General features: G+C 43.2%; 1 protein-coding gene across 2 annotated transcripts; it reads left to right on the top strand.

Moving 5' to 3' along the window:
* Window positions 1-4,373: 4,373 nt before the first annotated feature.
* Window positions 4,374-11,540, top strand: MGARP (mitochondria localized glutamic acid rich protein). 2 transcript variants are annotated; one of them, XM_037058502.1, is made up of 4 exons: window positions 4,374-4,524; window positions 8,394-8,476; window positions 9,263-9,356; window positions 10,704-11,540. In XM_037058502.1, the coding sequence occupies exons 1-4, from the start codon at window positions 4,443-4,445 to the stop codon at window positions 11,162-11,164; spliced, it is 720 nt and encodes a 239-aa protein (XP_036914397.1). In that variant the 5' UTR covers window positions 4,374-4,442; the 3' UTR covers window positions 11,165-11,540. The 2 variants fall into 2 exon arrangements, with proteins under 2 accessions (XP_036914397.1, XP_036914396.1); XM_037058501.1 differs by having other exon boundaries at window positions 4,375-4,524; window positions 8,394-8,497.
* The last annotated feature ends 280 nt before the right edge of the window (window positions 11,541-11,820 follow it).

The following is an 11,820-nucleotide window of genomic DNA, read 5'->3' on the forward strand; positions in this document are numbered from 1 at the left end:
ATTAAAAACTGAAACCCAACCCAAACCATTTTAACCTAGAAAAAGGTGTTGAAGATACAGAGTGACTCACAGGCCCCGCAACAGGAATACATCTGAGCATCAGACATTGGGGCCTGGGACTCAGGTGTCGTCAGGGCCTCTGCTCTTGGCTATGCCGTCTGTGTGTCCACTTCAGAGTCTCTGCACGCAGACCTCTCCCCAGCGCACACTGTGAAGAGCTGGCCGCAGTCAGTAGTTCCGGGGCTTATGGCTTTTCAGTTGAAGAGAGTCCCTGGACTGAAAAAGAATCATTCTGATTCTAAATTCCCAAGAGGAACCCTGGTCAAACGATGGTTCCTTTAATAATAACGTGAAGGCCCCGTGAAAAAGGATGCAGGCGAAATGTAGTCACACAAAAAAAGCAGTGAGGTTTTTTATTAGACCAAAATCAGGTTGACCTTTTTTCAGTGACTACCTCAGAGTCACTTAAATTATTTTCTTGACTTGCCATGGGAAAAAAAAACCAGACTATATAAACTCCATTTCAAGTCTAGGAAGTTATGGGTTGAATTGTGTCCCCCAGAAGAGATATGTTGTTTTCCTAATACCCCAAGTATCTCAGAACGTGACCTAATGTGGAAGTGGGGTCATCGTAGTTAAATGAGTTCATAGTGGAGGGGGGCGGGGCCTTAATCCAACATGACTGGTGTATTTGTGATAAAAGACACGGAGGGAGAAGACAGCCATGTAGTGATGGAGAAGGGGATGGGAATGATGCATGCACAGGCCGAGGGTTAGCAGCAAACAGGAGAAGCTAGAAGAGGCAAGGAGGAGTTCTCCCCTACAGGTTTGAGAGGGGGCGTGGCCCTGCTGACCCATTGATTTCAGGCTTCTAGCCTCTAGAATGAGAGAATGAAGTTCTGTTTCAAGTTCCACCCAAGTTTGTACAGTTTGTTATGGTTGCCTTAGGAAAATAATACATGAGTGTTCGGAATACTGTGTTTATTTTGCTACGGAAGAGTAAGTGAGTAGATGGGGGAAGTACTGAGTCTCCCTCAAGAATGGTTTCAGAATTTACCGCCTTGATTACCCCTTCATTTTATCTAAGTATCTTAGGCTGTATGGAGCGTGCTTATCAGGAATTTCTTTTTTTAAAGATTTTTATTTATTTATCTTTAGACGGGAAGGGAAGCAACCAATGTATGGTTGCTTCTCGTGAGTCCCCTGCTGGGAACTGGTCTGCAAACCAGGCATGTGCCCTGACTGGGAATCGAACCGCGATCATGTGGTTCGAAGGCCCTCACTCAATCCACTGAGCTACACCAGCCAGGGCAGGAATTTCTTAATTGCTTGCTAATTTGTCTTCCTAGATACTTTTCTAAATTATTTCACTTTATATTCATATTGATCTGTTGAAAGTACAGGTCACAGCCTAAGAATTTAGTGCTAAGAAAAACAAAGCTGTTTCCAGCTTCCTGTGGAGTTTAGAAAATCACTTATCTTTGAAAATTGCTTATTAATTATATGGCACTTAAGCCTTGAATAAGTATGATTCATATGGCCAGTAAAGGCCCCTTACCATATGTTTTCGAAACAAGTACCTTTGTTAGTAGTCACGGTTAGTTGGAGGTCATCTTAGATAAGCCCAGTTATCTCTGACCGTAGATTCTTGTTTTTCCTGGACCAATAAAATGTCAAGGATGCTTGCTCAAGGGCAGCACTGCGGGCAGGGTGACGAACAGTGGGCGAACCCTTGCGGAGCCTCACGCAGTCTGCTGTAGCAGAGACCCAGCGTTCAGATTCTCTTGGGTTTGGGAGAGACCGTTTGCCACGGAGTGAATCTGACAGCCCACAAGCATGTCCTCTCTTGGAAGATGTTTCAAGATGTGAAGAGAGTTTGCCACCAAAATGGAAAGCTTCATATCCTCCAGGAGCAGCAGATGAAGAAAATTCCCTTCCATCCAAGGGGCATGAGCTTTTAACTAAGATGAAAAGGGATCTGGAGAAGTGACCCTACTCTTACCATTGTTGCCTTTCCCACCTGGGAGGCCACATCTGATCTCAAGGACAAGACAAGCTCCAGACAAGACGGTGGAACACAGTGGGACACAGTAAGGGAGCCTTGAGCTTTGGCTTAGGCTTGAACTAGAACCTAGCACTGCCTCCTCCGAAGGCTGAGCGTGTTTCATGCCTAATGTGCTTTAGGGCTCCACATTTTACCCAGACCGGAAATCAGTCCTGGTGTCTGACTCCCAAACTCCTGCTCTTAACCATACTAACTTGATGGGGTTTCTTTTTGTATGTAACAGTGATAACCAGCATTCCCTTACCTACTCTTTAGGAGTGTTAAGAACTGCAAAAATAGGTATGACAATACTTTGGGGAAAGTTTTTAAAACCATATATACGTATATGTTATTTTTGCATTGTTTAAACCAGTTTGGTCATAAGCAAAGACCTTAGATTACATTTATGAATGATATCTGGCCAGGGATTTCTTTGTAATCATGGACCCCATTAATGGTGGGCTTGGTTCAGTGTCTCTTTGTCCTGGTATTTTAACCTCTAGGAGCGACAGCAGAAATCATATCTTATTCATTAAAGAATGCCCTGGAACAGTACCTAACACATTATACTGAGTAAATGTTTGTGAAACAGGTTATGAGCAATCCTCAGCATGGAGCACAGTCCCTAGCATACTGTAGGCATTTTGACAAATACAGACAGTTTGAAAGAATCTGGGGATGAGCCAGAAGACCTCAGACTATATACCCAGACCCTGGTCTACACCTGAGTTCTGAAGGGGGAAGCCTGAAATAATGTCCTGGGAGCCATCATCATTTACAAATTCTTTCTGTTTGCTCAGAAAGAATTATTTTAGGGGAGCTCCCAACACATTAAATAACTATAATGCATGCAGTATAAATGCATTTGCTGCCTTTGACTATTCCTCTCCCTAGCAACCAGATCAAAATTCAGCCCTAAGTACAAGAAGGAAAGAACGAGTGGTGGTGGTAGACAGATTTGTTGTCTCGTTTTTAAATTTTAAATCCAGCCTTGCCAAACTGCGGTGGTCAGGAGTGTTCTGGACAGATTTGGGTTTATGTGTCTATCTGTCCTAGCTGCTATCGGTTCATTGAACGTTCTCCAGCACCAGTGAGAGAGCTGGTCCCTGCTTAAAGGAGTGTGTGCTTTACGCTGCTCAAAGCTAGCTGGTGTTCCCATCTTCATTTTGTTACTTTCAGCACTGCCAAACTTCGTGGGAGGTCCAGGTCTAGCCCCTTCGTGTGCTGCTTAGGAGTCCAAATTTGACCTCTTCTTACTTGCAGATTACCTAAATGCTCTCGTTAAACGTTTAACCCTTAGGAATAGCCAGCTACTGTGAGTATATTAAAAAAAAAGGAAAAAATATTTCTGACCATTGGTGTCTACTCTCCAAAGGAGATGTTAAATATTATTAAAACTGTGTTCAGAACTAGAATCTCCAAAGAATGTTTAGTTATCAAGTAGCAAATGAGCAAATATTTTGTCTGTAACATGCCTTAGAGAACTTGGAACCAGAAAAATGGTGTTGACATCCTTTTTATTTTTTGATGACCATTAATCCTTAGATGTTCCTCCCGGTTGTTTGCTTGAGGGGTAACAGCCCTCAGAGGGTTGAAATGAGCACCAGAGGAGGTCTAAGTGAAAGTGCTTTAACTCTCAAGTGCCAAACACGCTTGAGGGACTAGAGCAGCGCAGTCCCTCCCGACTAGTATTCATTTAGACAATCTTGTAAATGATTGAATGTTCACTTTCAAACTCCAACAAATTGTAGTCACAAATGAGTCAATCGATTGAAATCTGGGTGAAGAAATTAATGATTTAGTATTTTAGTTGATGTGGAAATGCTAGTTTTCCACCTCGCAGAGGAATACACAGCATTTGGTGGTTTTATATTTAAAGTCCTTGTAACAGCAAATTGCTTAGAGAGTTCTCCATTGCTTGGGGTCTGGACGATTTTGAACGTCACCCAGGGCGCTAAGGGAAGGCGGAGGATACCCCACTCCCTGCTCCCTTTCCACTCTTAGGAGAGCTAAGGGAGTGTGTGGCACAAAGTGGGTTCATATTTCATCAGGCACGATAAACCAAGTGTATGCCTTACTCCAGATGCGAACCCCGAAACATTTCCAGCCTTGACTGAGGAATTCCGCTTAGCGCAACAGTACCGTACGGAACAGGCAGTTGACAGCAACTTCTCGATTTCTGATCCCGTTTCTGAGATGCCTCAATGAACTTCTTGGGTCTCTGAGAAAAAGCCGCAAAGCCTGGAGCCTGGGCTCAAAGGAGGACTGTGCGGACAGTGGCCGCCCAGGCAGGGCTGGGCCGGGGTCGTGCCCCACCCGGAGGCGTGGCTCGCCCAAGCTCAGTGCGCCCTGCAGAGCGCAGACAACAGAGGCGGCAGCGCCGAGCTCCGCGGGCGCGATGTATCTTCGCAGAGCGGTCTCCAAGACGCTGGCGCTGCAGCTAAGGGCGCCCCCGAGCCCCGCGCCTCTCCGGAAGGACGGTGAGTGCCTGGTGCTGCCCCGGATGCCTCTCCCGCGCTCTGAACTGAAGAGGACAGGAGACCTGGGTGCGGATCCTGCGGGCGCCGGGTACCAGTCTGCCGGCATTGGGCAGAAACCGACCCAGAGCAACATAAGCCTGAGCTGGGTGTGGGGGGATGGGGAAGGGTCTCCGGGAAGACACCCGGAAGTTCTTGGAGACTTTGATAGTAGGAAATCTTTACAGCGCGGTTTCTGAATACGGACTAGGCTTCTTGGGTTCAAATTTTGATCTTACGCAAGTGCTTTAACCTCAGTTTCCTCATCTGTAAGCTGGGTACAGTATGGTTGAGTTTTAATGGGTTAATGTATAGTTAATGCTTAGAAAAGTGCTGGCTAACACACTCTTGGCTTACCATTTTTATTACTGTAAGAACCAATGCACTCTCCAAGTTTGTGGGGAAGTACAGGCTTGGGGAGGAGGGGAGGCGGACCCTGACCAGCGAGCCAGGCGAGGTGCAGGACGGAGTGCCGGTCCGGTGGAAGTTGATTAAGACTTTTAAGTAAATAAACTCAAAACTCGGCCGGGGCTCAGCAGCCTCAACCCAGGAGCCTGGGCCCTGGCATTCCCCGGCGAGGAAGAGGCTTTTGAAACACCTTCCTTGGCGGCCGCAAATAGACCTGGAGCCGTCCAGCTGTTTGCCTCCGTGTCCGTGAATCTATCACCTTTAGATGTGCGCATTCGTGGGAAAAGGAAGCGTATTCAGAAATTTCCTGAAGGGGAAGGTGCACTGAGAGCTAGAAGCCCATTAATTGAAAGGCACCAAAGCGCCTAGCACGGTACCTGCGACGCTGTAGGTGCTTGGGTGTGAGCGTGGGAGGATTTGTCACGCGCATCAGGTTCGCGCTCGGATGCGGCTCTTTCCGAGTCCTCATCCATCTCCCCTCCTTTTCTCGGTGTCCATGATTGGGGGGACTGCTCGTAGATCACTTCGTGGAAAGTTCTCAGGTCTCCCTTCATGTCATCTCACTATCTAAGAATTGTCAGGTGGCTTTAGCCCAGTTTGTGCATTTGACGCGGAGAGAAAGAAAAGTCTTGCAGAAAACTCCATGCCCCCCCGCCCGCCACTTGGTTCAATTAGCCCAGTGCTGGTGGTAGTGGTGGGAGGGATGAAAGGTCTGCCCAACTAGCTTCATTTTTCTCTTAAAATGCTAGTGGGAAGAAGTTGCCTTACAAGTAACAGAAATAGAGAGTCTTTATTTTCCTTTGTCTTTATACCGAGTAAGATAGAGCCAATTTTTTTCGCTGATGAAATGGAGAATTAAACTTCTGGAGGTGAAGGGCTGTTGTGATGGGGGCAGGATGGGAAGAAAGATGAGCGCCCCCCCCCACAACTTGTCCTTTCGCGCATTATCCGTCTGCATCTCCCCAGCGTCATCACACTCTTCTGTTTGTGTGTGTGTGTGTGTGTGTGTGTGTGTCTGCAGATGGTTCACACAATTTCCTGTCTACCTTCGGGCAAAGAAAGAGTGGTTGAAATCCCCTAAATAGGTAGTTAGCGATACTGGTGGTAGCAGTGCCGATCTTTCTCTAATTTTAACCCAATTACTTTTTCGTAGCGCTGATTTGTGTGTGAAGAACTGTTATTGACTGGAAATTTGGCTTCGATCATGGACATCACTTAACCTTTTATTGGTTCTTTCTATTCCGAGGAAAAAGAAAATCATTTCAGTTTTATTGAAGGATAAAATGTGTGCCTCACCAACTTTTGTTATCTGGTTTTTCCTGTTAAAATGTAACTTTTTAATGAACAAATAATTTAGGTTTATAATAGATCATTCAGAAAAACACAGGCAAAATAGAAGTCATCTGTAATCCTACTTTTCATTGAATCCTATTATTTACCTTTATATATAATATATATAATATTTACCTTTATATATAGTATATATAATATTCCAGGCCTTTTCTCCCCCTCATACATTTTTCCCCTCATGAACAAATCTGGGATAGCCCCATACAGATTATTTTTATATCATTTTGCACTTAATATATTGTAAATTTTTCTCAAGTAAGTAAATATTCTTCTGGGAAGATTATATCTATTTTTTTCCATTGTATGAATGTGCTAAAAATTTTCAAACTAATCCTCATTGAATATTTATTTCCAATTTCATTGCATTGTCAGTTACTTTGCCATAATTGTATTTGTATTTAAGTCCTTACTTAAATATCTAATAATTTTCTTTATTTCTTTCTATTTAAAAATATTTTTTAAAAAATATTTTATTCATTTATCTTTAGAGGGGAAGGGAAGGAGAGAGGAAGAGAAACATCAATGTATGGTTGCTTCTTGTGCATCCCCTGCCGGGAACTGGCCTGCAACCCAGGAATGTACCCTGACTGGGAATTGAACCGTGATTGTCTGGTTCACAGGCCCACGCTCAATCCACTGAGCTACACCAGCCAGGGCTAAAAAATATTTTTGATATTTATGTCTGGTTGACAGCTACAAGTCAACCCCATAATCTCTTCTCATAGCTTATTTGGGTGCATTTGTGGAAAATTTTCTTTTTCTAAGAGATGGACATTTATATTCAAACTAAGACCATATATATGAATTTTTCCACTTCTACTAGAATTGGAAAATTCTACTACTACAAAGATTTGCCATCAGTGTAAATTTCTGGTCCCCACACCGATACTCTCTCCATCAGTCCACACCAGACTCCTCTGTCCTTTCTGAGTCACACAACTTCTGCCTCCAGCGCAGTTTCCCTTCCCTTGTTTATCTGACAGACTCCCATGTCCCTTCAAAACTGAGGCCATGTCTTTTTTTGATCACTTTTTTAATTGTCATTCTATAATAGGCCATGTTTCTTCAACTGTGGTAGCTGCCTTGAGCCCACTGGCTGCGTCTTCCCCGTACTCTCACGCTGCTGTTGCAGCTTCTGCGGGCACGGATGATAGCGTGTGTCACACTGTCCTGAATAGTTGTCCACAGGCAGCTACTTGTCTGAACATCTGCTCCTTCTCTGTAGGCTGTGAGCTCCCCGAGGCCAGGAGCCTCATGTGTCTTGGTCACCATTATATCCCTAATGCCTCTAAGAATCAAACACATAGTAGGTGCTCAGCTGTTTGTGGATGGATAAATAAATGTCTCCACATTTTTATCTTTAAAATAACGAATATCAGCTCTGTGAACTTTCAGCTCCTTCTAGCTTTGAGTCTATTATAAAAATTCAATTCCAGGAAACAGGGTAGATACAAATTCCAGCCCCACCAAGTTCGTATAGTTGAATATACGCAGCACTCTCATCTATTAGTTTGTACAGAATTGTACTTCTGTTTCAGATATGACCTTCTCGCAACATTTGTCTTAGAAAGGCTTCTCACTGCCCATCTTTAAAGGCTTTGTACTAGAAAAACATATCCATTTGTGTTACAGACTTATAAAAATGTGTTAAATTTCAACATAAATGTTTTAACATAAAAATTTAGGTATAAATGTATTTAATTATTTTTTGAAAAATAATCTTAAAAACTAAATCCTGTGGTAGAGTATGAGCAGTAAATTAATTTCTTCTGCTTATATGCCTCTTGTTTGACTTTACAATTGTTAGTGCTCCTGTCATTTCTCCTTACCCCTGCCTGCACTCCTTCCAAGAAAAACATGGTGCTAAGCATCAGAATGACAGGTTTCATACACACTTGTCAAATTAGGTTGAGAAAATGTCAAGTGGAATTATTACTGTACCTCATAATACCATATTCCCTTAAGCTCAAGTCATTCGATGTTAATAGATTCTAGGTTCACTGAGCAGAAGTTTTTTTTATAAAATAGTTTTGCTTAAATGGTGGAACTAACTGTGTTTAAACTTGTTTTCCCAGCATCTTTCCGCTGGATGTCATCTAAAAAGTTTCCTGGATCACCTGGATCAAATATGACCTACTATCTGGTTGTAGGTGTCACGGTCAGTGCTGGTGGATACTATGTAAGTGTTTGCCCCCAGCCTTCAGGAATTCATATGTTTCACAAGTTGTAGGAAACTCAAAGCAATGTTAAGGTCAGGACATGGGATTCTGAGAAAGGCCCAGGCCATTTTAATTATTTGAGGGTCTGGGTAGATGAAAAAAACATAATGCCAGACTGGTGTGTGAAACTTGTGGTATATATTAAATGCTATGTTTAATGAACAATTAATACCACTTGGAAATAACTTCCAAGGTCTAAATTTGAGCCCCTCTCCCCCACTGGCCTTCCTTCTACTCCATGTTTGACTATGTTAGTTTTGGAAAAGCTGGGTTCTCTGGGCCACCCATGAGTGTGAATTACTCTAATATCATCATGTCTTCAGTTCTGCTTAAAGTAGTTATTTTTCTCATCCTGCATCCTAGCCCCTCGAACAAGAAGACTAATGTCCCTCGGGATGTTGCTGCTGGGAAGGTCAGCTCAGGGGTGCGAACTTGTGCACAGGGTCAGCACTGGTGTACCGAGAATGAGGCTGCTGACTCAGCAGATTGGCCCTGTCAGGTGCCTTTGCCTTTCTAGCTACTGTGCATGTTTTCGGTCACCTTCGACCCCTGTTAGCGCATTTGTTTCTTTCCTTCTTTGTGGATTCTAAAAGGAAATGAAAGAGTAGATGACAGGCATCGCTTCTTCTTCTTTGAATTGTATGTACCTTTGAACTCGGCATGATGAACCTAAGTCATGACAAAAAATACTCAAGAAATAAACTTAATTACATTTCTGTTTTCAGACCTACAGGACAGTAACATCAGAGCAAGGCAAACACAGCGAACCCATAACAAATTTGAAAGAAAAAACCAAAACAGAGTTACAGCCACTTCAAGGTAAAGTTAATCTATTATTATTTTTTCCTCGAGGTTCTGATTTTCACCATCTTAGCCTACCAATGCTTACTATTTGCTTTGGGCTTCTTTGCTAACTTAATCCAGAGTGGCTCTGGGTAGGAGTTCGTTCAGAAAGGGGAAACCCAGCCAAAACCTGGAGGCTGTTGTTATGCGCTTCGGACGAGCGCAGTCAGTAAAGGACACCGTTCCGAACCCATGCTGCTGCCCAGCGGTTTTGGCTTCTTTGTGTGGTGGTACCACTCACCCCACCCAGGCTCCCATTCACGCAGGCGTAATTGTGGTGCCTGCCCCTCAGCAGCCTGACCTCTCATTCCCTCATCACTTATTTAAATCATAAAACTAATTCCTGTTTCAGTTTTAGCTAAGACTATCCGGATGTCTTTGCCCGAAGTGCACTTGACATTAGTAAGAATCGGTCATGCCTGTTGAGTCCCTCAGTTGATCTGCTTAATGAAATGGCAGATACAGGAACAGAAGCTTTACATTTTCACGCTAATAAATATTCCTTGCCTTACATTCCTTGCTTAAACCATACTTTTCTCCCATCTCAATGATAATACTATTATTATCAATTACTGTGAGCATTATTGGGTGAGAGAGAGAGCAGCTGCTCATGGACCAGTTTTAACCTTTCAGTCATGACAACAATAAGAAACATAATGTCATTAGTAAATATTATTGAATAGAATGATAAGAAGGCCAATTGCAATACTAATAAAATGCAGCATTTCCATCGCAGTTTAGTGGTTTTAAACCCCCTTTTGTGTACAGTATTTTATTCAACCCTCACAATAGATTTGTGAGATAGATATTATTAATATCCCCCACTTTACTGACAGCAAAACTGAGGTTGAGAATAAAGGAGTAACTCCTCAGAGTCATTGGCTGGTAAGTTGGCTACTTCTCCATGCTGTCTCATGGTGGGTTGGCTCTCATGCTCCTGTCCTTTGTATTTGAATACATAATACATGTAAATTCTTTTTTAAAGTTCGACATGTTCAAAGCATTTGCAGAAAAGTCCATTCCCCCATTTTCCCTCCCCAGAGGCAACCAATAATACCAGATTCTCTGAGTGCCCCTGGAGAGAATCTTGGCAAGTATAACTAGCTAGGCACGTAAGTTACCCTCCTTCTGTCCTAATATAAATGGTACTAAGCTGTATGCATTGCTCTTTTTCTTGTTTTTTTTCACCTAACAGTCTACCTTGAAGGACATTACATCAGCGCATATAGATCTATCTCGTTTTTTTAAGTGCACAGTGTTCCACTGTCTTCCCATCCTCTTTCAATGAATATTACACTTTGCTTAATGGACTAAATCTTTCAGGTGAAAAAGAGAACCTTGTGGAAGTGGAGAAAGCAAGTTCTGAAGTCCCTGAAGGGTGTTCAGTGGAAGCTCAGGTGGCCGATGCTGAAGAAAGCTCAGATGCTACAGTTGCAGCGGCAGCAGAGGCTGCAGCCTGTCCCGAAGCTGCGCAGCCTGCTCAGGTGGAGACCCCCGCAGCTGGGGCTGAACCTGGGCCAGAGGTTCCAAATGTGTCCACGGGCGAAACTGCCGAAGTCAGCACCGAAATGACCTTGGAGGTTACCAGCGCAGCTCCAGATGAAGCCTTTGCCATCAATAATGATAAACGTACATCAGAGAACGAAAGCTCTGATGAATGTGCTGAGCTGGAAGAAACAAATTCTCCAGTTGAGTCAGAATCCTCTACCGCGGATGATTTACAGGAAGAAGCCAGCGCTGCTGCTGAGGCCACCGAGGCTCAAGAGGAATCTCGTGCAGATTGATACTCAGCAAAAAGTGTCGTAGAGACTGATAGGTGCTTTTGTAGTTTTAGTCATTTTGGTTGGGTTTTTTTTTTTTTAAGACTTCTTTTCTAGAAAACTTTAATGTGCCTTGAAGATTTTTGGTATCTACTTGATAGGTTTCAGGACTGAAATTTTTGAGATTTTATGTGTCCGAGGTCAGAATATGGCATTGTGGCAAAGAGCTTCAAAGACTTTCACCTTGGGGTTTGAGTTTCGTGTCATAGGAATTGAGCTGACGATACAAACTGCATTCGCTTTAGTTTCGCTCTGCCTTTACCTTACTGCAGTGTATGTACGCCTGGATTCCTGAGTTTGGGTTTGAACTCACTTGAATAAAACTGGAATATCTTTAGTGCTTCTGTTCTCATTCACTAATATTTATATATCCAAATAATATAACATATGAACACACACATGTGTAACATCACACGAACATTGCAGTATTATCCAAAAAGCCGTGTGATCTGAGCAGGGCTCTGTGGCCTTTATCCTTGGTAGAAGCTCCCCCCTCATTGCAGTATGAACCGCCACAGTTCTAGGTATTCTACTGAGCCACAGTAATGTCCGTGGGAAGGCTTTCAAATGGAAGAATTTCCCAATTTTTTTAAAAAAGACATTTTTTTCTTTTTAACATT

Source organism: Sturnira hondurensis, unplaced genomic scaffold (assembly GCF_014824575.4).
Source record: "Sturnira hondurensis isolate 20B ecotype Veracruz unplaced genomic scaffold, ASM1482457v3 Scaffold0010128, whole genome shotgun sequence".
In the NCBI taxonomy this organism is placed as follows: Eukaryota; Metazoa; Chordata; class Mammalia; order Chiroptera; family Phyllostomidae; genus Sturnira; species Sturnira hondurensis.

What these genes read in the sequence shown, in the direction of transcription:
- MGARP (XM_037058501.1), top strand. Translation starts at nt 4,443, where the DNA reads ATGTATCTTCGCAGAGCGGTCTCCAAGACGCTGGCGCTGCAGCTAAGG. An exon ending in TCAGTGCTGGTGGATACTAT is followed by an intron (nt 8,498 to 9,262) that starts GTAAGTGTTTGC and finishes TTCTGTTTTCAG; the next exon opens with ACCTACAGGACAGTAACATC. An exon ending in AGAGTTACAGCCACTTCAAG is followed by an intron (nt 9,357 to 10,703) that starts GTAAAGTTAATC and finishes TAAATCTTTCAG; the next exon opens with GTGAAAAAGAGAACCTTGTG.